General features: G+C 42.0%; 2 protein-coding genes across 2 annotated transcripts; both read right to left on the bottom strand.

The window, feature by feature from the left end:
- Positions 1-9,651: 9,651 nt before the first annotated feature.
- On the bottom strand, positions 9,652-10,479 carry LOC140243705 (arylamine N-acetyltransferase-like). The gene has a single exon (XM_072323365.1). It carries the CDS (start codon positions 10,477-10,479, stop codon positions 9,652-9,654), a length of 828 nt encoding a protein of 275 aa, XP_072179466.1.
- Positions 10,480-17,796: 7,317 nt separating this feature from the next.
- On the bottom strand, positions 17,797-18,624 carry LOC140243728 (arylamine N-acetyltransferase-like). The gene has a single exon (XM_072323392.1). It carries the CDS (start codon positions 18,622-18,624, stop codon positions 17,797-17,799), a length of 828 nt encoding a protein of 275 aa, XP_072179493.1.
- Between the last annotated feature and the right edge of the window lie 5,102 nt (positions 18,625-23,726).

Here is a 23,726-nt window from a genome sequence, read left to right as displayed (position 1 = left end):
AAAAAAAACAAACAAACCCCAAAACAACAACAACAACAACAAACAAAAACAGCTCTCTCCTTTTTTGGTGTCACTTCCTGGTGGTCGCGAAGACTTTTTTTTTTTTTTTTTTTTTACTGTACTGTCAAATCTATCTATACGGACCACCCAAAGGAAAAGAAAACGGTGACCGTTATGGGCCGGTGACCGCTATAGACAGGAGGTCGCTAAAACAGGTTTTTACTGTCAATGAAAATGGTAATGGTTCATGCGTAGTTTTGATATAGAATTTATTTTCCATCTATATACACAATATCGGTGAAATGAATGGTTTGCACATTTCTCGGCTTCACGTTTGAACATTTCTCATTGATGCAATTTAGAGAGTTTCATCACATTTCCCGGCAAGACGTTTGCACATAAATATCCTCGCGAGACGTTTCAACATTTTCCAGCGTTTGCATATTTCCCGGCTCTATTATAGCCCTACTCCTATGCAGCATGGGCGTAAATCCCGGGGGGGATGGGGGGGATATATCCCCCCCTGAAATGGAGGAGGGGGGGATGGCCTGTACAATCATCCCCCCCTGAATTTTGAGGGAAAAAATGGAGGAAGCAGAAATGTGATTGTAACAATTTTGACATAATTATTGCATGACGTTTGTACGCCGACCTTCAGACAGGTAACATAGCTGAACAGTATTCTATCTTGTAGGAAAATGTATACATAATTTTTTCAAGCGCTCGCTCGCTTCGCTCGCTCGCGAAGAAAGTAACATCGACCTACAGTCACTGGTCACTGTAAGGTATGGCTCAGACGTTGACAACGTCAAATAGTATAGGCCTACATGTAAACATGCTATGACGCGAGTAACTGGGGACCTTCTGCAAAATATGTACGAAAACAAACAAACAAACAAACAAACAAACAATAACAAAAACTATATCGTCATAATTGAATCCCCTCCATTTCCTGAATCATTCCTGAGAAACGACAGTGACTGATTACTCAGTCAGGATACATCTATGGGCATTCCCAGGGAAGATCAGGGGCGTCAAATCTATTTCGGGGGGGGGGGGGGGGCAAAGGGGCACTTGCCCCGCCCCTTTGGAAGTGTTTAGGCAGACAAATCATTTATCCCCCAAGCAATTCCCGAGATGAGGACAAATCTCGAACTTTCTTAATGGAAAATTGTCCAAATATCCCCAGAACTATGCACCAGATCATTGTATTGCAATCATAAGCATGCAAAAGCTCCGCTATACAGGATCCCTTTCGATAAACTTTGTACACTTTTGACATTGACGTATATATGCCTAATTCATCAAAGAGTGTGCAGCAGATCTTTCACTTAACAAAAGCACCCTCATATGCAGAGGCGTCGATCGGGGGGGGGGATGGTTCTCCATAAAAGTGGGACAAACAAAAGCGAAAAATATAGCTACAAATGGCAGTTTTTGGAGTGTAAAATATCAAAATTTTAAAGCTCGCTCGCTCCGTTCGCTCGCATTCAACCATAATGCCATACACAATTCTCCTGATGTTGCTGCCAGTGACTGACAGCAGTTTTCGGCCGGTGCGCCCCCCTCAATTTCCAAAGTGAAAAATATAGCTACGAACGGCAGTTTTGGGACTGTAAAATGTGAAAATTTTGAAGCTCGCTCGCATTCAATCATTATGCCATTCTCCTGATGTTGCTGCCAGTGATTGACAGCAGTTGCGCCCGGTGCGCCCCCCCCCCTTAATTTCCAAAGCGAAAAATATAGCTACGAACGGTAGTTTTGGGACTGTAAAATGTGAAAATTTTGAAGCTCGCTCGCTTCGCTCGCTCGCATTTAAAGGTCCAATTTACCTTTGGGAGCAGTGATTTCAAAAATGTTCAAGATATCACATTTAATGCATATGTGTAGGTCTGTTGTATCATAAAACATCCTACCATATGAAATATTTGCCATAAAACCTAAAATATAAGGAGATATCAGGATTTTTCTCAATAAACCGTAACTGTATACGGTTTAGTCTGGAAACATTTTTATTATAACTATTGTTCACATTTTGTGTATTTAACAACACTTAACATCCATTATACGGATTCAAATTTTGACAGTGGTTGTTTCTATCCCTAACTCACATTTTAGAACTATTTTAAAGCACTAATGCTTTCATCTGCAAATGGTAAATTATGCCTTTAATCATTATGCCATTCACCTGATGTTGCTGCCAGTAATTGCCAGCAGTTTTCGTCCGGTGCGCTCCCCTTTATTTCCAAAGTGAAATAATACAGCCACAAACGGCAGTCTTTGGACTGTAAAATGTCAAAATTTTCAAGCTCGCTCGCTCCGCTCGCTTGCATTTAACCGCTATGCCATTCTCCTGATGTTGCTGCCAGTGATTACCAGCAGTTGCGCCCGGTGCGGCTCCCCTTAATTTTCAAAGCGAAAAAGTATAGCTACAAACGGCAGTTTTTAGACTCTAAAATGTCAGAAATTTCAAGCTCGCTCGCTCCGCTCGCTCGCATTTAATCGTTATGCCATTCTCCTGATGTTGCTGCCAGTGATTGACAGCAGTTGCGCCCGGTGCGATCCCCCTTAATTTCCAAAGCGAAAAATATAACTACGAACGGTAGTTTTTGGACTGTAAAATGTGAAAATTTTGAAGCTCCAGCAGTTTTCGTCCGGTGCGCTCCCCTTTATTTCCAAAGTGAAATAATACAGCCACAAACGGCAGTCTTTGGACTGTAAAATGTCAAAATTTTCAAGCTCGCTCGCTCCGCTCGCTTGCATTTAACCGCTATGCCATTCTCCTGATGTTGCTGCCAGTGATTACCAGCAGTTGCGCCCGGTGCGGCTCCCCTTAATTTTCAAAGCGAAAAAGTATAGCTACAAACGGCAGTTTTTAGACTCTAAAATGTCAGAAATTTCAAGCTCGCTCGCTCCGCTCGCTCGCATTTAATCGTTATGCCATTCTCCTGATGTTGCTGCCAGTGACTGACAGCAGTTGCGCCCGGTGCGATCCCCCTTAATTTCCAAAGCGAAAAATATAACTACGAACGGTAGTTTTTGGACTGTAAAATGTGAAAATTTTGAAGCTCGCTCGCTTCGCTCGCTCGCATTTAATCATGCTGCCATTCTCCTGATGTTGTTGCCAGTAATTGCCAGCAGTTTTCGCCCGATGCGCCCCCTTTATTTCCCAAGCGAAAAAATACAGCCACAAAGGACAGTTTGGGGGACTGTAAAATATCGAAATTTTCAAGCTCGCTCGCTTCGCTCGCTCGCATTTATTCGTTATGCTATTCTCTGATGTTGCTGCCAGTAATTGCCGGCAATTTTGCCCGGTGTGTCTCCCTTAATTTCCAAAGCGAAAAAATACAGCCACAAACGGCAGTCTTTGGACTGTAAAATGTCAAAACTTTCAAGCTCGCTCGCTCCGCTCGCTCGCATTTGACCGCTATGCCATTCTCCTGATGTTGCTGCCAGTGATTGACAGCAGTTGCGCCCGGCGCGGCCCCCTTAATTTCCAAAGCGAAAAAGTATAGCGACAAACGGCAGTTTTTAGACTGTAGAATGTCAAAATTTTCAAGCTCGCTCGCATTTAATCGCTATCAAATAGCGGCCATTCTCCTGATGTTGCTGCCAGTGATTGACAGCAGTTGCACCCGGTGTGCCCCCCTTAATTTCCAAAGCGAAAATATAGCTACAAACGGCAGTTTTTGGACTGTAAAATGTCAAAATTTTCAATGCAAAAAGATTTATACCCCCCCCCCCCGTTTGCTTCGCTCCCTCACATAACCGCTCCTCCGATAGGTCAAATCCTGTCTACGCCGGTGATAGGCCCCATTATTTAGTAGGCCTTCACAGTGATGTCGCACAGGCGGAGCAAGAGCTGAAATACCACGATTTAGTCTTTCAATAATATATTGTGAATATTTCATTTTCTTATTTTTCTTTTAAGAAAAGAAAATAAAATTATCACCAAAAGTGTGCACCAGATCGCTGAATTTCAGGTCTGAAAATGCAAAATCTTCCTCGTGTGGGAGAGGGATACCCCCCCCCCTACACACCCTCCCCCCGTTCGGTCGCTCCGCTCCCTCTCACAGATATTTAGAAAAAAAAAACAAAAAAAAATGTCTTCATACTTTTAAGGTCTGATTCTCCGCCGAAAGTCATCTGACAAGCAAAAAAAAAAAAGCAACAAGAACAAAAAGTCTTCATATTTTTGCTGCCACTTTCCTCCCACTTTATATTTCATGCAAAAGAGTGGGACATCCGGTCCCTGTAAAGTGTGTGTGTGTGTGGGGGGGGGGGGCACCAAGCTTCTTCCCCCCCCCCCCCCGGGTCCGGTTATGGGCTTGTAATCGTGGTGATGGTGACCATCCCCCCCACTCCTCAGTACGGATTTACGCCGTTGCTATGCAGGCGAGCTATATTTTTTCACTCCAACTATACCGGACAGGACGTTTAACCGAGAATTCCATGCAACACCGTACAGAGACAGAATTTGACATCCGGTCCTTTTTTTTTTTTTTTTTTTTTTTTAAAACAGCTATATCGATAGTGAGAATTTTAGAATGTTTTACACACTTTGTTGACGTCCGTGTATTTTCGGGGTTAATATGTTATAGGCTATGTAAGTTTCTGTATGGGTGTGGGTGCTTGTGTGTAGCATGTGTGAGCATGGGTGTGTGTGTGTGTGTGTGTGTGTGTTAACTATAAAGCGTCATATGCAAGTAAGCCCCGGCCACACAAGTTTCAGTACACTAGAACATTAAAGCACGAAACATAACAAGAAAAAAAAAATAACGAAAAATATCTCTATACGACCATGTTGAGTTTCGATAAACGACTACCACTAGTAGTCAGACACACAGACACATGTACTAGCACGCACACACACACACACACACACACACAATGATCTCAGACGGTCCGATTTGTCTTATCGTTCTTTGTCCATTTGACGTAAAGTTAATTTGCCTTTTTGGCCGCCCATAATTATCATCCAACGTCGGTTCCGCAACTAAACAAGGTACACTGTGCAATAAACATGCCTATAGCGCCATTGGCACTGTGAATTCCCCGTATTTTAACAAAGACCCCGTTTACAGTGCGAGGCTCGGCCGCGGCCGAGCCGCGGCCGAGCCCAGCCCCGCTTCAGTGTAAACGCGCAAAAGGCCAAATGCGAGGCCAAAATTGGCCTCGCATTTGGCCTCGCTCTGGAGGTGGTCTCGGCCGCGGCCGAGCCGCGGCCGAGCCCTGCCTCTTCTTGGTGTAAACGCAAACTGGGCCAAATGCGCGGCCAATTGCGCGGCCAATTTTAGTCTGACTTCCAAACCCTCTGCCTGTATCTTTCGCTATTCAGGATATTAACCCCCTCAACGTCGAAAACTAGTATAGTTTAAGGTGGTTTTGTCCTGCAAAGAATTTTTTTTTTCCTTCGGCAAAGGCCTTTGCCCGAACGGCGACTTCGTCGCCACGGAATTCATTCGGCAAAGGGTCTGAAAACCAGACAATACCAAATTGCGTTTGTTTACAAGCAGAGTGCCACTACGACAAAATATTGAAAGGTTTGAATCAAAAGCGCGGCCGAGCCCAGCAGTGTAAACGGACAAAATTGCGAGGCTCGGCCGCGCAATTGAGGCCGGACTCGGCCGCGGCCGAGCCGCGGCCGAGCCCGGCCCCGCACTGTAAACGGGGTCTAAGAAAGTTTCTTTGTGACTCGAGGTTGGCTACGAGCCGCGGCCGAGCCCGGCCCCGCACTGTAAACGGAGTCTAAGAAAGTTTCTTTGTGACTCGAGGTTGGCTACAATCCTTTCTCAGGCAGAGGGCGCCCTTCTTGGCGCCAGTCAAAAATCGAAATATTTTGGTTTGGGCTACATGACAGTGTGCCAAGTTTTGGCTACATGACAGTGTGCCAAATTTCGTGCTTTTGGAAGAATTTGAACCAAAAAGTCCCTTGGGGATTCTTCTATTACAGAGTTTGTTCACGTTAACAAGCTCACGAATGCTCTGCATCTTGCAAGCTTCCTTGGCATGAGATAAAAATATGTGAAGTAGCACCATATGGATAAAGGAGGACTTGGCAATGATATTTAATCTATCAGTTTTGTAGTGAAATAGATTACCATCGTATTTTAAGGAAGGGTGGAACTATTCAATGAATTCACTCAAAACCCTATTAACTCATAAATAAAAGTAGGATAGGCATGTTTTCGTGAATACAATTTCATTCATTCTTTGAAGTCCAAGTTGATATTGACGTCATTTAGCGCCGCTGCAACCACCTCCTCTGGCATCTGCGGGAAGAAGCGTGCATCAAGAACTTCTTTTTGAGACTTGAGATAGGTTTTTATCACTTTTCCTTCATTATTCTCTTGGAGCAAGGTGGTGTCTTTGATGGCCAAGAAACGACCGTTGGGGAATGCTGTAGACCGGGGGCTCGTCAAAAAGGGTGAGGAGGGATAAACTTGGGTGTAGACTTTATTCATTGGCTCTTTAAAAACAGAAAGTTCAACTGGCGTTCTGTGGTGAATGACGATAAAAGGGTACCAGCCATCCACAACTAAGTCTCGGCACCGTGCAACGCCTGCCGGATCAGTGTCAGCCTTGTGCAAGCGAGCTATGATGTCCCCATCCAAATTCGCAGTGATCGGATGTGAGGTTACGAGTCCTGCGTTTTCGCGACTAGTCTTCATTCCATGCGTTTTATTCACTCAGTAATCACAGTCGAAAGAACACGAAAATAATTTCAGTCTCGGGTCTTTTGATTCGGCAATCGCTACTGGCTGATTTCGCCTACAGTAGAACATGTGGATCCTTCAAAGACAATGATTATCTGGTTGCTAAATAATGTTAAAACTTCTGTGTAAATACAACGGATGTAACAAATAGATAAGTAGGTATACAGTAGGCGGATTGTTGTGTATTTAAAGACAAGAACTCTATCCACAGTCATGTTTGTCGTCCAACACGCAGCTAACCTACCCGTTAACGACCATAGAACCCACACTACAGAGAGTGCATGCACGATGCTTGGATTCCTCCTGTTAGCACTGCTCCCCAGGGGCCTGCTACGATAGTGTAGATATACGAGCTGAAATTTTCGCGTACAGATATTTTCGCGAATTGCTGCTTGGCGCACATTTTCGCGTGTTGTTAATTTCGCGGTTGCAAGGGTCTAACTGAACTTACTTATTCGCGCATTGTCATTTTCGCGATTCAAAGGCGATTCGCGAAATTCGCGAAAATAAAACCACCGTGAAAATTTCAGTTCGTACAGTAATATGGTTACATCTACCTGATGGATCGAGGCAACCGAGTCACTGTAGCGTGAGTCGAATCCAAAACATTTTTATTTACAAATCCTCGATCTTACAGTCCTACCATGGCGCTCCTCAATGGAACCGACAAGACACAATGGATTTCTGTTTTTCTTGAAAGTTCACTATTCTTCCGTCACATTTTTTATTTGTGATTCGTTTCCAACTATATCAGAATTTATCGTCCATATCATGGTAGGCTTATGGTACTTTAACTTATGTGTATTTAGATTTTTATCTAATGCATGTCAGGTGTAAAGGAAACAAATGCGAAATTGCATGAAAAGAATCTAAGAGAGGTCTCCTCAAGAAAGAAAAAGAAAAACATTACCAATGGAAATTTCAACGCATCCCAACAATGCCTATCATTATGTGTACATACGTCGATTGAGTTAACTTCCCTAAATTAATATCCAAAAAAAAAAAAGAAAAAATGAAATTAAAACAAAATTCACATGTTGTCAGTTATGCACGATTAGAGAACCCCAGATTGTAAATTGTTGCAAAATGACATTTGTGTCTAGAACTGGACATGTAGTAATTAGACCTATACTGTTGTGTTCACCAGGTCCAATGCAGCAATCAGAGAGAAAGGTCCACCCGTCTAACACCAACTATATATACATACAAATGGGCCTCATGGATGCTGCAAATGCTGGCTTTATCCAGCCATCTTGTCAGATGGAAAATGTAAAATGTAAAATGTAAACTAACACACACACACACACACACACACACACACACACACACACACACATAGAAAAACCTGCGACTGTTTTGCGTCTCCCACGGCCAAACTGCCAAATTCACGGGGGTTCACGATAGTGCCAGCCATACATTTCACATCTGAGTCCACTGGCAAGATATTCGCCTGTAAGATTTAAGCGAAATGTGTAAGTATTAAGCAAAACACTTTGTAGCCATATTTCACATCTGAAATTCAGGGAAATTTTTACTGGATAGATCAAGGCATGGTCATATTACCACTCAAGGAAAATTTTTATTGTCATTTTTTTCAAATTTTGACAATCCACATGGATCACAATAATCATTGAATACGGGTAAGAAACACAATTTACTATGCAATCTCTGATCTCCTTGTTCAGTAGTTGTGAGATACCCTCCTTACAAACATCTTATATCACTCTCATACCGTATTTTATGTTAATTACAGTGACACCAAATTTATACACAGGCTGCCTACATGAGCTTAGGTCAACTTTAGTAGCCAGTATCGGCAAACAATAAATGGAATTCAGGGAGCGTAACGATGTGACAACTGCAGAGATTTGATTTACTCAGTGTAGGTCTGTTTGATCACCTTGGACGTAAAGTAAATACAAAGCATCGGGTCATCGCAAGTAATACATTCTTTTACAGGCAACAATGGTGCAAAATAAGCTAAAGCGATCACATTCAGCAAACAGAGCTTGAGGAAGTTGGAGGCCTTGTTGTAAATAAAGAATTAAAGGTATTGTAGTTAACTTAGAACAATCCGCGTTCAAACTGACGCCTCCAACACCTTTATCTCTCAGATTTCTTCTGTTACGTACGTATGCCTACTGTACAGTAAAGGATTCAATATGTGACACCAATCAAAGTAACATGAACTATATGTTTAAGAAACAGAGAAGCAGGTTTATTGGTTCACACCAAGCATTGGTTCATCTCAGCATTTGGGGATTCCCTAGAAATTTGTTTTTAAATGATCTATACTCTGTTTTTACAAAAAGTCACTACCGTGGGAGAGGGGCATCCCCCTCCCACACTCTCCCCGCTTGGTCGCTCGCTCCCTCGGCGAGGATCTCACACTGTCATATTATGTGCCCCCGTCGACATTTTGACATCCCCCCCCCCCCAAAAAAAAAAAAAAACCCACCAAACAAACAAACAAACAAAAACAACAAAAACAACAACCAACAAACTAAAAATTAAAAGTGTTCCGGCGTGCTTGGACGAAATATGTTGTTCCAGAGGTGCTCAGAAATCAAGCGGACCGTACGTACTGTCTGACTGATGATTTCAGAGCTAAAATATTTTTTGAGGTTCACATTGTGATAGTCTGTTGAGCGGCGGTTGGATATGTGTGTGTAAATATTCGAGTTTAAGTGAACTTTAAGTGAAACTTAATTTGCTACACTGCGGGTATAACATGCTGCTACAAGATTACAGGACAATAATAATCACTACATTATACATGCATTGTAATATAATCCACCATAATACGTCTATGTAAATATGGTCTTGGAAAAAGACCACCACACCAATTACCTATACTGTTGACAACCATGGCAAAATCTTATCACCTCGTAAGTGAGAGTAAGACGGGAATGTATCCAGCTTACTTCATTTAGGCCTATTCCTTATTGAAGTCCAATTTGACATTGACATCATTCAGCGCCGCTTCAACCATCTCCTTTGGAATCTGCGGGAAGAAGCGTGCATAGGCAGCAAGGAGTTCGTCCCGAGATTTCAGATATGTTTTTATCACCTTCCCTTCATCATTCTCTTGGAGCAAGGTGGTGTCAATGACGGCCAAGAAACGACCGTTGGGGAATGCTGTAGACCGAGGGCTCGACAAAAAGGGTGGGGATTGAAGAAGTTGGGTGTAGATTTTAGTCATTGGTTCTTTAAAAACAGAAAGTCCAACTGGAGTTTTGTGGTGAATGACGATAAAAGGGTACCAACCATCCACAACGAAGTCTCGGAACCGTGCCGCGCCTGCCGGATCGCTGTCGGCATTGTGCAGGCGAGCAATGATGTCACCATCCACGACAAATTTGTACCTCAGATACGAGTGATGGTATTCCGGTGATGCCTTCTTAAAATCGAGTGCAACTGGAGATAAAGTCGGGTAGCCACCAGTACCTACATCCACCATGTACCTGCTGCCCTGGTAGGTTAGGTTTTCAACTATTGGAATAACATGGTTGTTTTCCCAACGAATGTCACTTGCTACCAATACCACATTAAAACCCAAAGCTCGAAGAATCATGTAACAACCCACGTTGTTTTCGTAACAGCATCCACCCACTTTGGTAAAGATGCTTCGCTTAATGTCATCAATCGTTGGGACATGGCGCTGCTCGTGGGGTGTAGCAATACTTGTGATCGTCTGGAATGGAAAGTGCTGATGCCATGAAGACACAATCTCATGCAAAAGACCTGTTGGGTCATCTTTCATTTTTCTTTCTGGTGTATCCACCTCCAAGACATCTCGTAGGAAAGCGTAAGCTTCCTGTGATGTTAATTCACCTTTCATCATCTTCGAAGAATTCATCTTTCCCAGATGAGGTAGAATCTATGAAGGAAAAGAAATACATCACAACTGAGTCAGTCAGAAGCTTCAGACTTGTGATAATATGAAAAAAAAATGTTCAGTGATGAACAAAAAGAAATCCCCATGTTGCGTATTTTGCGGGGTGAAAAAAGAACGAACAAGAGAAATGGTGAGACCTATATCATTTCATTGCAATCATTAGCTTGACTCAGTAAAGATATATAACACGTTCCAGTATCCACCAATTACTATGTGCCATGCACGATAACGTTAATGTGTTTCCTTCTTTTGAAATTTAGCAAGTTAGCTGGGTGTTGATTTGCAGCTTTAAGACTCAACCAATCATACTGCGAAATTGTGCGGAGCGATGTCAATCTTTCCAATTCAATTCAAATAAAGTTTTTATTTCCAATATCACATATTTTGTTCTCGATACAATCTTAAGGAAAGCAGTAACCATAGTCACGATAGTACTACTACTACTACTACTACTGCTATACTATACTGCTACTATACTGCTGCTACTGCTACTACTTCTAGCTCCTCTTAAAATGAATATTTTCTCCATGATGCGCACATTGTATAGACGTCTTGATTTTCCTTGTTTTTAATCTGACGTATTTGATCCTTCCAATAATGTATTTTTACCGCGCTTTGCGCTTTACTATACTGGGAAGTATATCCTACTGCGAGGGAAGTAGTCAGTGTTAGTCATGATTATTCATGCTCTCTTTTATCAAAGCACCTAAATAGGACAAAGCACCTGTAGTTAAGCACATAACTTCTCGTCGGTGCTGGGCATGACTTCCCACTTTCATGAATATAAAGCCGAGTTGGAGTCTCAAGTGATGGCGAGCCAGCGCGAGCTTTAACTTACTTGAGTGAACTCGAGTGAAAAAATCCTTCAAATCAAATAGCCGAATTGTAGTGACTAGTCGTGACGAATTATGGCGAGTTGCCTAAATGAGGCACTCGTGATAACTGGTGCAAAGCGCTTCATGTAATTCGAGATAACTCACGACAACTCGACACGCCTCTGCGCGTACCTCAGCAAAACTCTGTTTGAAGTCCAAAGCAAGTACTCGATAATATTTTGAACGTGTTCACAAATTTTACTAACTCTTTGCAACTCGGTGCAGCTCGTGAAAAACGCGTAATGTACTCAGGTTAATGCGAGTTTCACTACGAGATGCAGCACTTGGCAACATTTTTGAAAATGTTCAAAAATTGAAGACCTGCTCGCGACTTGAAGCAGAGTTGTGCTGAGGTTATAAATGTTTTTTTTCCCCCTAAGTCGGCAGATGGTTGTCAGTGTTGGCGACCGATTTTGGCCGGTTAGGTTTTCGATGCTGCATCAAAAGCCCCTTTCCTACCAAGTTATGGTCGCGAATCGCAGAGGATCGGTCGCTTATCTGCCCAACCAAAGCGATACTTTATAAATACCAAATGCGATTTTTTAAACCGATTTTGACACTTCCACAGTGTGTGGACAAAAAGACTGTCTTTGAAAGCATTGTGCAAATATAAAGATTCAATTATGCACTTCCATATACAGAGGAAACCAGTGGTGATAAAATAACCACACATTACTCATTATATCTATACTGCCACAAATTCACATATTACTCGAAAGTTCGAATACAAGTTCTGTTTGCCACTTTAAGACGCCGAAATATATGTGAAGGTACTACGTATTAAAAGACATATTACATCTAAAGTTTATTGCAAACAACAGCTCTAATGGATCGATACTCACATGAGCTCAAAAGTAGACCTACAGGACCTTTTTAACTTCGATGCAACATCCTTGTCATGCCCCCTTTATGTGTGTAAAGTATTAACTCAAAAGCTACTACCGGTACCCCTTCACGGGCCTACAGTTTCCATTAAAGGTTATGCTCATTCCCTGCGCGGCATGTACACACAGAACAGTTTGTACTTGTATAAATTACAGTGTACTAGATAAAGCAACCATGATTGAAGTAGACCTAACTCTGTTTCAGCTCTTACCCCAGTACCTATTAATAGGGCATTACCTGTATTGGGGGTATGGTAGGTGTATTCACACACATATAGTGATATACGCATACACTTTTGTATCCATACTTCCTTAAAGTCATACGTACATTCTTACCTAGGTTCACATTCGTATGTGAAAAGCGCGTGGAGTGGTGGAAAAGGTTACCTCTGTGGCTTTAACTGTGCTCAAGCAGGATTCCGTACGTGTTTGGTCGTGTGAATGGACAGTGTGTGGTAGGGAGCGATTATAGGAGATGACCCAATTCAATTCAATTCAATTTTTATTTTCCACTCATGGGGTGGAACACCCTCGTCAGCCAAAGGCTGGTTTTCAGAGGGGTCCACACAGTATTATAATATTGGCGATGTGGAGCGTGACTGGTATTGGTCAGGTGTTTACATAAAGGCATTATCAGAGCAGAGGCTCTTCTGTATTGAAAATTCAACCCTTGACCGTCACGTGATCAAGGCAAAGACGGGTCATTCCCCTGATGAAGGCTATAGCGTTGACAGCTGAAAATTCCGGAGTAAATATTTTGTATTAAGATTAAAAGTTAAACACCAATTTCAGTTATATATCTTTGTATTTATGTATATGTAGGCATATTGAAGTATGTGTGTGTGTGTGTGTGTGTGTATGTGTGTGTGTGTGTGTGTGTGCGTGTGCGTGTGCGTGTGTGATATTCGAGGATCACATGTAGGCACCCGCACCAGGCCTAAAATGCTATCGTATAGTTATGAGTGCGCTGAGCCTGTTGGGAACGCCCTTACCACTGTGTATCAGAGAACGAAAAGAAAATTGTAAATTGATGTAGCCTTCTATAGATTAGGTATAGAGCCTTGTTTAAAATTATTTAGTTATTTGTATAATGTAAAACGTATTGAGATCTGTCTCATGAAAGTCAAAGCTTTGTAAAATCAAAATACAGTTAAATCCACGGAAGCTAAAATTTTACTTCCGATTTATTAATTTTTGAGCTCTCTTGAATCCCATGCAGTATAGTGCAAGAGGTTGACAGATCATAACAGGTATGTTTAGCATTTGCAACATTTTCACTGCATGAAGCCGCACTGTGTGTACTGATAGAGCCTGTGGAAACAAACAGGAAAACAAGCATGTGTAAACTGTATAATACTCTATATGCGTGGTATACATCGAAAATTACCACAGGAATTCCTGTCGTACTGTCCTGTGGTACGTCCCAAAATTCCACAGGACAATTGGTGTGGTACTGTCCTGTGGTACGTCCCAAAATACCACAGGACAAATCATGTGGTACTGTCCTGTGGAACTATCCTGTGGTACTTTCCTGTGGTACTGTCCTGTGGTACTGCCCTGTGGTACTGACCTGTGGTACTGTCCTGTGGTACGTCCCAAAATACCACAGGACAGTACCTGTGGTACTGTCCTGTGGTATGTCCCAAAATACCACAGGACAAGTCGTGTGGTACTGTCGTGTGGTACTGTCCTGTGGTACTATCCTGTGGTACTGTCCTGTGGTACTGCCCTGTGGTACGTCCCAAAATACCACAGGACAAGTCGTGTGGTACTGTCCTGTGGTACTATCCTGTGGTACTTTCCTGTGGTACTGTCCTGTGGTACTGCCCTGTGGTACTGTCCTGTGGTACGTCCCAAAATACCACAGGACAAGTCGTGAGGTACTGTCCTGTGGTAATATCCTGTGGTACTCTCCTGTGGTACGTCCCAAAATACCACAGGACAATTCCTGTGGTACTGTCCTGTGGTATGTCCCAAAATACCACAGGACAAGTCGTGTGGTACTGTCCTGTGGTACTTTCCTGTGGTACTGCCCTGTGGTACTGTCCTGTGGTACGTCCCAAAATACCACAGGACAAGTCGTGTGGTACTATCCTGTGGTACTTTCCTGCGGTACTGTCCTGTGGTACTGCCCTGTGGTACGTCCCAAAATACTGCAGGACAAGTCTTGTGGTACTGTCCTGTGGTACTGCCCTGTGGTACTGTCCATTGGTACGTCCCAAAATAACACAGGACAATTCCTGTGGTACTGTCCTGTAGTACTATCCTGTGATACTTTCCTGTGGTACTGTCCTGTTGAACTGCCCTGTGGTACTGTCCTGTGGTACGTCCTAAAATACCACAGAACAAGTCGTGTGGTACTGTCCTGTGGTACTTTCCTGTTGTACTCTATTGTGGTACGTCCCAAAATACCACAGGACAATTCATGTGGTACTGTCCTGTGGTACTGTCGTGTGGTATACGTCCCAACATACCACAGGACAATTTGTGTGTATACTGTCATGTGGTACTGTCCTGTGGTACTTTCCTGTGGTAATGTCCTGTGGTACTGCCCTGTGGTACATCCCAGAGTACCACACGAGCCTGCGACACAGTACCACACAGTTCCTGTGTTAACATATATTTGTGTGGTACATTGTGTGGTACCAACCAGTACCACAGGGAGTACCACATGAGCCTGTAAAACAGTACCACACAGTTCCTGTGGTAACATTTATTTATGTGGTACATTGTGTGGTACTGACAAGTACTACAGGGAGTACCCTACAAGCCTGTGGTACAGTACCACACAGATCCTGTGGTAACATTACAAGTGTGTGGTACATTGTGTGGTACCGACAAGTACCACAGGGAGTACCACAGGACTTTTTTGTTAGGGTGGATTCAGCTTCATTGTGTTGACATGCCAGAAACACGTCAATCTCGCATTTTTTGTCTCCTATTTTTCGCTCTCCATCATGAATAAATATGAAATGTGTGATTAAAGTTGGTGTTGTGATGATGTAAAACGTGAGACTGTATCATGGCGACCTTGTAGCCCATCATTAGCTCACGGACATTAAACATTGTTTAAAAAGCTTCAGCTTGATTCTACATGAGCAGATGCAAAGACTCCAACCTCAAGCACCTTCTGATCTGGAGATTCTCCCGCCTGAAACCCCTAGCAAACGGGAGACTCCACCTTCATGTGCGCGAAGTGCGAAGTCCCGGCTCGCTTTCATGGCTTTAGGGCCCTGAAAGCTCTAGGCCTACATTGTGTAGGGTTCTAGATGCTCTCTCGTGCAATCTAAGGCTTATTTTTCAGCATACGATGACACAAAGTAAGAAATCATTTCAAGCGGGAGACACAGAGACAGGGCGGGAGAAATTGACTCTCAAGCGGGAGAACGAAAGATTTTGCAAAAATGGGCTTTCGGCGGGAGATCTCCCGTCGAAAGCGGGAGAGTTGGAGTCTCTGCAGATGGATATTAGCAGGGAGGTTTCTTCTCACCTCCCCGATATCAGTAAGTGTTGTCTGTATGGTTTCTCTTCAAAAGACAACATGCCAGCCTGTACAGTTGGTGCTCATACACAGCATGTACGGTATATATCTATGTTTTCTTCTGTATGTGCAATTTGCTACCTAATTATATTGTTTATCAACATCATTCAGGGCCCAATGGAAGACCACTACTTCCAACAGATTAAAAATAAATTTTGTTTTAAATCTGTTTGGAAAATATTTCCTTTTTTTGTGTGTGTCTTTTGATGTCTTTTTTTTTTTTACAGTAATCTTTTGTGCAGGAAACTGCATTGTCCAGACAGGACTTCGAGGTAAAACAGCTTTTAGCTGATCGTTTTTATCCTGTATAAATAAATAAATGCACAGCCAGGATGTAAACACTCTTGCACACACACACACGCGCGCGCACACGCACACACACACACACACAAACTTCCACCGCTATCCGTCTCCCACGGCCAAACTGCAGAATCCACGATTTTGCAACCATACATTTCTCATCTGAGTCCAGTGGCAAAGATATTCGCCAGTATTAAGATTTGGTAGGCGAAATATGTAAGTATTAAGCAAAACACTTTGTTGCTAGAAATCACACTTAAAATTCAGGGAAACTTTAACTGGATAGATCAAGGCATGGTCATTACCACTCATGGAAAAGTTTTATTGTCATTTTTTTTCAACTGTTGACAGTCCACATGGATCACAGTTAAATACGGGTAAGAAACACAATTTACTATGCAATCTCTGATCTCCTTGTTCAGCAGTTGTGAGATACCCTCCTTATAAACATATATATCACTCTCATACCGTATCTCATGCTGATTACAGTGACACCAAATTTATACACAGGTTGTCTACATGACCTTAGGTCAAATCTAGTGGCCAGTATCGGCATACAATAGATGGAATTCAGGAAGCGTAACGATGTGACAACTAAAGAGATTTGACTTACTCAGTGTAGGTCTGTTTGATCACTTTTCTATTGATCACTATTCTATTGTGTTGTAATCAATTCTAATCTATTCCATTCTATTCTATAATGTTCTTGTGGCATTCGCTGAATCCAAATCCACTTTTAATCTACTGTTATGAGCTTCACTCTGCTACCTATCCTTAATTTAGGCCTACCATTTTTTTCATTTTCATTTGATTTGATGTTTATTGCTCTGTCAAGGATATTCGTTTTTTTTTTCTGAGCAATCATGGAATCACAAATCATTATGATCAAACTAAATACAATATCTGTCAATTTCACAAAATGATTATACAAAATATACAGAAATCCCGCGCACAGGAACAGTTGCTATCCATAAGCAAATTACACAAATTCGAAAAAATATAGTCATCTACTACACAGTACCGTCATGTTAGGATACCTTCTTCCTTTCCCTTAGGCAGATCTTTTCTTTTCTTTATTTGCATACATGTACCAAATGCAATTTGCTTCTTTTTTTTTATTATTTATGTATTTCATCTACTAGTATAGGTATCATATTGCATTTCTAGATTTCGTAAAATTTTCTCGTTAATTTTGGAATGTATATATGATGTTGTTGCTGGGTTTTTGTTTTTTTTTCAATTAAAAGATGCCATGATAATCTCTACAGGACGAATACTTTGCCCAATCTCCTTTCCCCTTTACCCAAGAGCGCCATCTTGGAGAAAAATGCGGACATTTACTCTGCACACTGTGTATATAAGTCCACAGGACCATAATAATTAACATGTCTTGCATTATAAAGTACATTGCATAATCATAGTCCAACAAGATGCATCAATGTAGACATGGTGTGGGAAAAAGACCACCACACCATAAACATTATACTACTGTTGACAACCATGGCAAAATCTTATCAGCTCGTATAACTAGTAGCAAGACAGGTATGCTTTCACGCATGTATCCAGCTTACTTCATTTAGGCCTATTCCTTACTAAAGTCCAATTTGACATTGACATCATTCAGCGCCGCTTCAACCATCTCCTTTGGAATCTGCGGGAAGAAACGTGCATAGGCAGCAAGGAGTTCGTCCCGAGATTTCAGATATGTTTTTATCACCTTCCCTTCATCATTCTCTTGGAGCAAAGTGGTGTCATTGATGGCCAAGAAGCGACCGTTTGGGAATGCTGTAGACCGAGGGCTCGTCAAAAAGGGTGGGGAGGGGAGAACTTCGGTGTAGATTTTATTCATAGACTCTTTAAAAACAGAAAGCTCTACTGGTGCATTGTGGTGAATGACAGTAAAAGGGTACCAGCCATCCACAACGAAGTCTCGGAATCGTGCCGCGCCTGCCGGATCGCTGTCAGCCTTGTGCAAGCGTCTTATGATGTCACCATCCACGACAAATTTGTACCTCAAATACGAGTCGTGGTATTCCGGTGAGGCCTTCTTAAAATCGAGCGTAACTGGAAGAAAAGTCGGGTAGCCGCCTATACCTACATCCACCATGTGCCTGCTGCCCTGGGAGGTGAGATTTTCAACCACTAAAATAACGTGGTCATTTTTCAAACTAATGTCACTAGCTACCAAGACCACATTAAAACCCAGAGCACGGAGAATCATGAAACAACCCACGTTGTTTTCGTAGCAGCATCCACCTACTTTGGTAAAGATGCTTCGCTTAATATCATCAATCATTGGGACGTGGCGTTGCTCGTGGGGTGTGGCAATACTCGTGATCGTCTGGAATGGAATGTGTTGATGCCACGAAGACACGATCTCTTGCAGAAGACCTGTTGGGTCATCTTTCATTTTTCTTTCTGGTGTATCCACCTCCAAGACATCTCGAACGAAAGCATAAGCTTCCTGTGATGTTACTTCATTTGTCATCTTCGAAAACTTACGTTTCCCTTGATGCAATAAGAACCTATAAAGGAAAAGGAAATGATGCTTATTCATTGAATGTGTCATACGTTTTATGCTCGTGAAAAAAAAAAATCATGGAGGATACAAACAAATCCTTATTGTTACCTATAGCTGTTAATTTTTGGAGTCATGAAAACAAGCGATGATGATTGGTGAGACCAATTCCCTACCACCTGACTCAGTGAAGGCATATCACGAGTCCCATTACCAATTAATACTGCGATAACTTTTCTTTTTCCCTTCTTGTAAAATTCAGCATGATAGCTTTTCGTTGTTTTGTAGCCTGTATTCTCGACCAATCATACTACGTAGATGAATGGAGTGATGAAAATCTGTTCAATTCAGTTCAAATCAAATTTTATTTTCAATATCACATTTTTTGTTTTAGATGCAATTTTAAGGAAAATGATCAAACGATTTGTTATACAACAATATTTCTTTGTAGATTATAGGTACAAACATACACATATTATACCATTGTTCAAAATAATTTTATTATTAGAAAAGAGAGACCCACGTAAAAAAAAACCCAACTTGTAGAGATGTGGGTCACTCACCATGAAACGCAATTGTCATTATAATGCTACAGAATGCTACAGATATTGAATCTGATGACTGAATTAAGTTTATTTCACATTAGCAGGGCTACATGACATATACAGCACTACCGTACTCATGACGTAACAATGTTATCCTGCCATGTAATGATGCATAAGGTCACCGTAAGTTATCAATTGCTTATTGGTACAACATACCTAACATTTGCTGCTGTCAGATATAAAGAAGTGTACAGGCGTGGTCAACGTTTATTGCGATAGACTTTAAGAAAGCATGCAGACACACCACCCTGAACAAAACAAACGTATGACATCAGCGAGGTGTTGAAGATAGAGTGGCAACTCTTCATAATTCATGGAAACCACCGGCGGCGTAGCCAGGATTTGATCTGGGGGAAAGTTAGTATGCGAGGGAGCGAAGCGACCGAGTCCGAGCGAGCGGAGAGAGTGAGAGGTTGTCCCCCTCCCCTCCCACGGTGTGGACTTTTTGCATTTTTATGTTGTAAATGGTGCAATTTGATGCATGTTTTGCGTGTTTTATCGACTTGAAACAGTCCCACTTGTTTAAGATAAGATTTATGTTGATGTAGATTATTATCAAACAATTTGCCTATCATTTAAATAAACTTATTGATATAATTCTTACACTAAATATCATGAACGCGACCGAGCCCGAGCGAGCGGAGCGAGCGGGGGGGGGGGGGGGGGGGGTGGAGGGGGGAGGGGGAGGGTGTGGGAGTGGGGTGTATCCCCCTCCCACGGTGAGAACTTTCTTGCATTTTTATGTTGTAAATGGTGCAATTTGATGTATATTTTTGCGTGTTTTATGGATTTGAAACAGTTCCATTTGTTTAAGATAGCAGTGTATTTTGATTTAGATTATTATTAAAAAATTTCCCTATGAAATGGTATCATTTTATAAACCTCTTGAATTAATTCTTACACTAAATATCATGAACGCAACCGAGCCCGAGCGAGCGGAGCGAGGGGGGTAGGGTGTGTCCCCCTCCCACGGTGAGAACTTTTTGCATTTTGATGTTGTAAATGGTGCAATTTGATTTATGCTTTTGCGTGTTTTATCAACTTGAAACAGTCCCACTTGTTTAAGGTAGCAGTATATTTTGATGTAGATTATCATTAAACAATTTGCCTATAAAATGGTATCCTTTAAATAAACTTGTCTTAATTCTTCTTCTTCTTCTTCTTCTTCTTCTTCTTCTTCTTCTTCTTCTTTTCTAGTACAGTCCACCAATGAGGTGTATCGTCGTATGTAATTCTTACAATGAATATCGTCAACACTGTCTGTTGAGCAATCAAACAGAAAAAGCATCCACACTAGGGTGCAGATAAGGGGCCTTTCTCCTCCGACAAGAACGTGATTTTGCATTTTCAGACCTGAAATTCAGCAATCTGGTGCAAACTTTTGCTCCAATACTTTCAATGCCCCCAAAAGATATAATGGAAATAAATAGGGCTTTTCAGGTAAGTGTTAAAATCACGGAATTTAGCTCTTATTCCGAGTGTGCATCATCTCTGAGTATGTGCAAAGTCTAGTGAGATAGAGCTTAGGGGGAGGGTGTGGGAGAGGGATCCCCCCTCCCGCTCGACGGAGGTTTTGTGTTTCAAGAATTGAAATAAAGCAATGTGAAGCATACTTTTTGTGGAAAATTCGGAAATGGTCATTCCCCAAAGTGCACTTTAAAGTCTAGAGGGGACCAAGCAATGAGAGGGGATAAGCCTTATAATACCCCACCTACACGAGGGAGATTCTGTATTTTCTGACTGCAGTTAAACGTTTTGGTGGACACATTTTGTGGCATATTTGGAAAACTGTCTATGTTCAAAGTATAGCCACAGTCTTTATGCATGGGGGGGGGGGCAGGGAGAAGGCGTGGGAGAGTTTATTATCACCACTCTTCCCGTACGAGGGAGCTTTTGCCTTTTTAAAGTTCAAATTGAGATATCTTGTACACGCATATTTTGATGGAATATTTGGGAAATTATATAGAAAAAATATGATCTGGGGAACAGAGTGAGGAAAGGGGTTGATTAAAAGGGGATATTCCCGTTGTACATTGGGGGAACTTTTGAGTTTTCGGAATAAAAAGTGATAAAAAGTCTTGTGCACTAAAAATTATTCAGAATCTTTTGTAAATCTGAAAAACGTACTAAGGCTAGGGAAAGGGGCACAGAAGGGAAGGGTTTGGGAGGGGGTATCCCTCTCCCAAGCAAGAGAGATTTTGCATTTTTTGAATTGAAATTCAACGATCTGGTGCACACTTTGAGTGAAATATTGAAAAAACAAACAAACATGATCTTACTTGATGAAAGGTTGAAAGGGAGACCCGCTTCATGTACATGCATACAGTATACACATATCTTTTTTTCCACCTTCCAAATCCCCGGTCCAAATCTTGGGGGGGGGGGGGGGGGCGACCGCACCCATCGCCCCCCTATGGGGGCGATGTAGGATGTCCTACATTCCTCTTCGCTTTGAAGTCATGCATGCTCGGCGCAGCTTGTTCCGAAAACGAAATATGACGAGGAAGACAAATATGTTTCACGTTTCATTGAATGACAAGCTGGATTTCAACGCAAAAAGCGAAACACTGAAAGAACCGTTCAGGAACGGATTCAACATTCACATACTATATCTGTATACTTGTAATGCGCAGACATAAATGAAATGATAGTTTAGTCCCCCATTATAAAATGAATACTTCTTCATACCGCGCACATCTAGGCTTCTTAGTTTTTCTTCACTATGATCTGGCGTGTTTGATCTTTCAAAAAACGTGTCCCACTAGAGCCAGTTCCACCGTGTTTTTGTACATTTTGCTGTTGGAAATGTACTTTTACAATGCCTTGCGATTTGTGACAGGGTTAAGTATTCCGTACTGTACTAGGCTCTCTTTTGTCAAAGCACTTGCGTACCAGCTATAAAGCACATTATGACTTCTCAGTGGTGTTGAGCATGACTTCTAAGGCGCGGCAGAATACTAATTGTTCTTGTGTTATTCCTTAGGCCCTGGTATGACAGGATCCGCACGAATAGATAATCAGCTAATTTGGAGACGTCTCTAAAGTCTCCTTCTCAGTGAGGGCTGTCTCCAGACAGCCGGTCTCCAGACAGCCGGTATGTAAGATCCGTTAAAGCTGATTAAAGGGATATTATAATATTGGTGGAGATGGAGATTGGGTTTTTAACTTTGTGAGACATATAAGAAACCACTATGTAGAGCATATACCATTCCGATTTTGAAATGGCTGAGACATCCAAAAACAAACAATATAGTTAAACAAAGCGATCCTAAGAAAAGGCGGGTCCAACCTTTTACTAGGATTGTTGTTGTTGTTTTTTTTTTAATATCTCGGCCATTTCAAAACCAATTTTCATGAAATAAACGTTGAATCCCTCTTGGAATTACATGCTCTATCATACTTCATTCTTTATTATCTCACCCAAATGTTAGAAACCTGAAGTTAGGTCTCAAACAAAACTATACGATCCCTTTAATGGACGAATGTCCTTAGAAGGGACTTATGTAGCAGAGACTGCCGCTACTGATCAGCCACTGCGACGATACCATTCGAGAAAGACCAAAAATGACTTGCACCCTCACTGAGAAGGAGACTTTAGAGACGTCTCCAAATTAGCTGATTATCTATTCGTGCGGATGTCGCGGAGACGTCGTCGCAACGCCTCCGTGACGTGTTCCCTATGGCGGAGACATCTCCGCAATGTCTCCGGAAGGTGGCAAACAGGTCTTCGCAAAATCGCGGAGACGTCTCGGAGACCTCGCGAAGAAAATCACACGTGTGAAGTCTCCTCGATTTGGCTGCTACTATAGTGAAAGAGGCGTCGCGAGAGTGGAAAGAGTGAAAAATCGAACATGTTTGATTCTCCTGCAACTCCCGAATACAAGTTCTGATTGTCACATTAAACGCCGAAATGTATGTGAAGAAGGCGACTCTACAGGATATACCACATCTAAATGAATTGCGAACAAGAACCGCGATGGATCGCCACTTACATGAGCATAGAGATATGGGACCTATCTATTAAGGGTGCGTTTATCAACTCTTTTTCTCGGCAGAAACAGGTTTTCCAAACAGCTTTCAAGGAATTTTTACGAGTTGATAAACGCAAAGCTGTTTTGAAAGCCCTTTCGAAAAGCCTTTTCGAAAGAAGCAAATTTGTGGCTTTCCAAACAGGTTTTCAGAAACCTGTTTGTAAAAGCCTTTTGAAGTTGATAAACGCAAAGCTGTTTTGAAACGGCTTTGTAGTATTGTACTGCAGTTACGAACAATGCACGCCTTATGACCTCTTCTCCTCGGGTCGAATTGCGCAATGCAGCTGTGCAGTGACAGGCCAGTTATCGTCTTCGCGAAGAGTTGATAAACGCAACTATTTTGGAAGCCGTTTCTAAG

The sequence above is a fragment of the Diadema setosum genome, chromosome 20 (genome assembly GCF_964275005.1).
Source record: "Diadema setosum chromosome 20, eeDiaSeto1, whole genome shotgun sequence".
In the NCBI taxonomy this organism is placed as follows: Eukaryota; Metazoa; Echinodermata; class Echinoidea; order Diadematoida; family Diadematidae; genus Diadema; species Diadema setosum.
This window is presented reverse-complemented; position numbering and strand designations above follow the sequence as displayed.

What these genes read in the sequence shown, in the direction of transcription:
- LOC140243705 (XM_072323365.1), bottom strand. Translation starts at nt 10,479, where the DNA reads ATGAAAGATGACCCAACAGGTCTTTTGCATGAGATTGTGTCTTCATGG.
- LOC140243728 (XM_072323392.1), bottom strand. Translation starts at nt 18,624, where the DNA reads ATGAAAGATGACCCAACAGGTCTTCTGCAAGAGATCGTGTCTTCGTGG.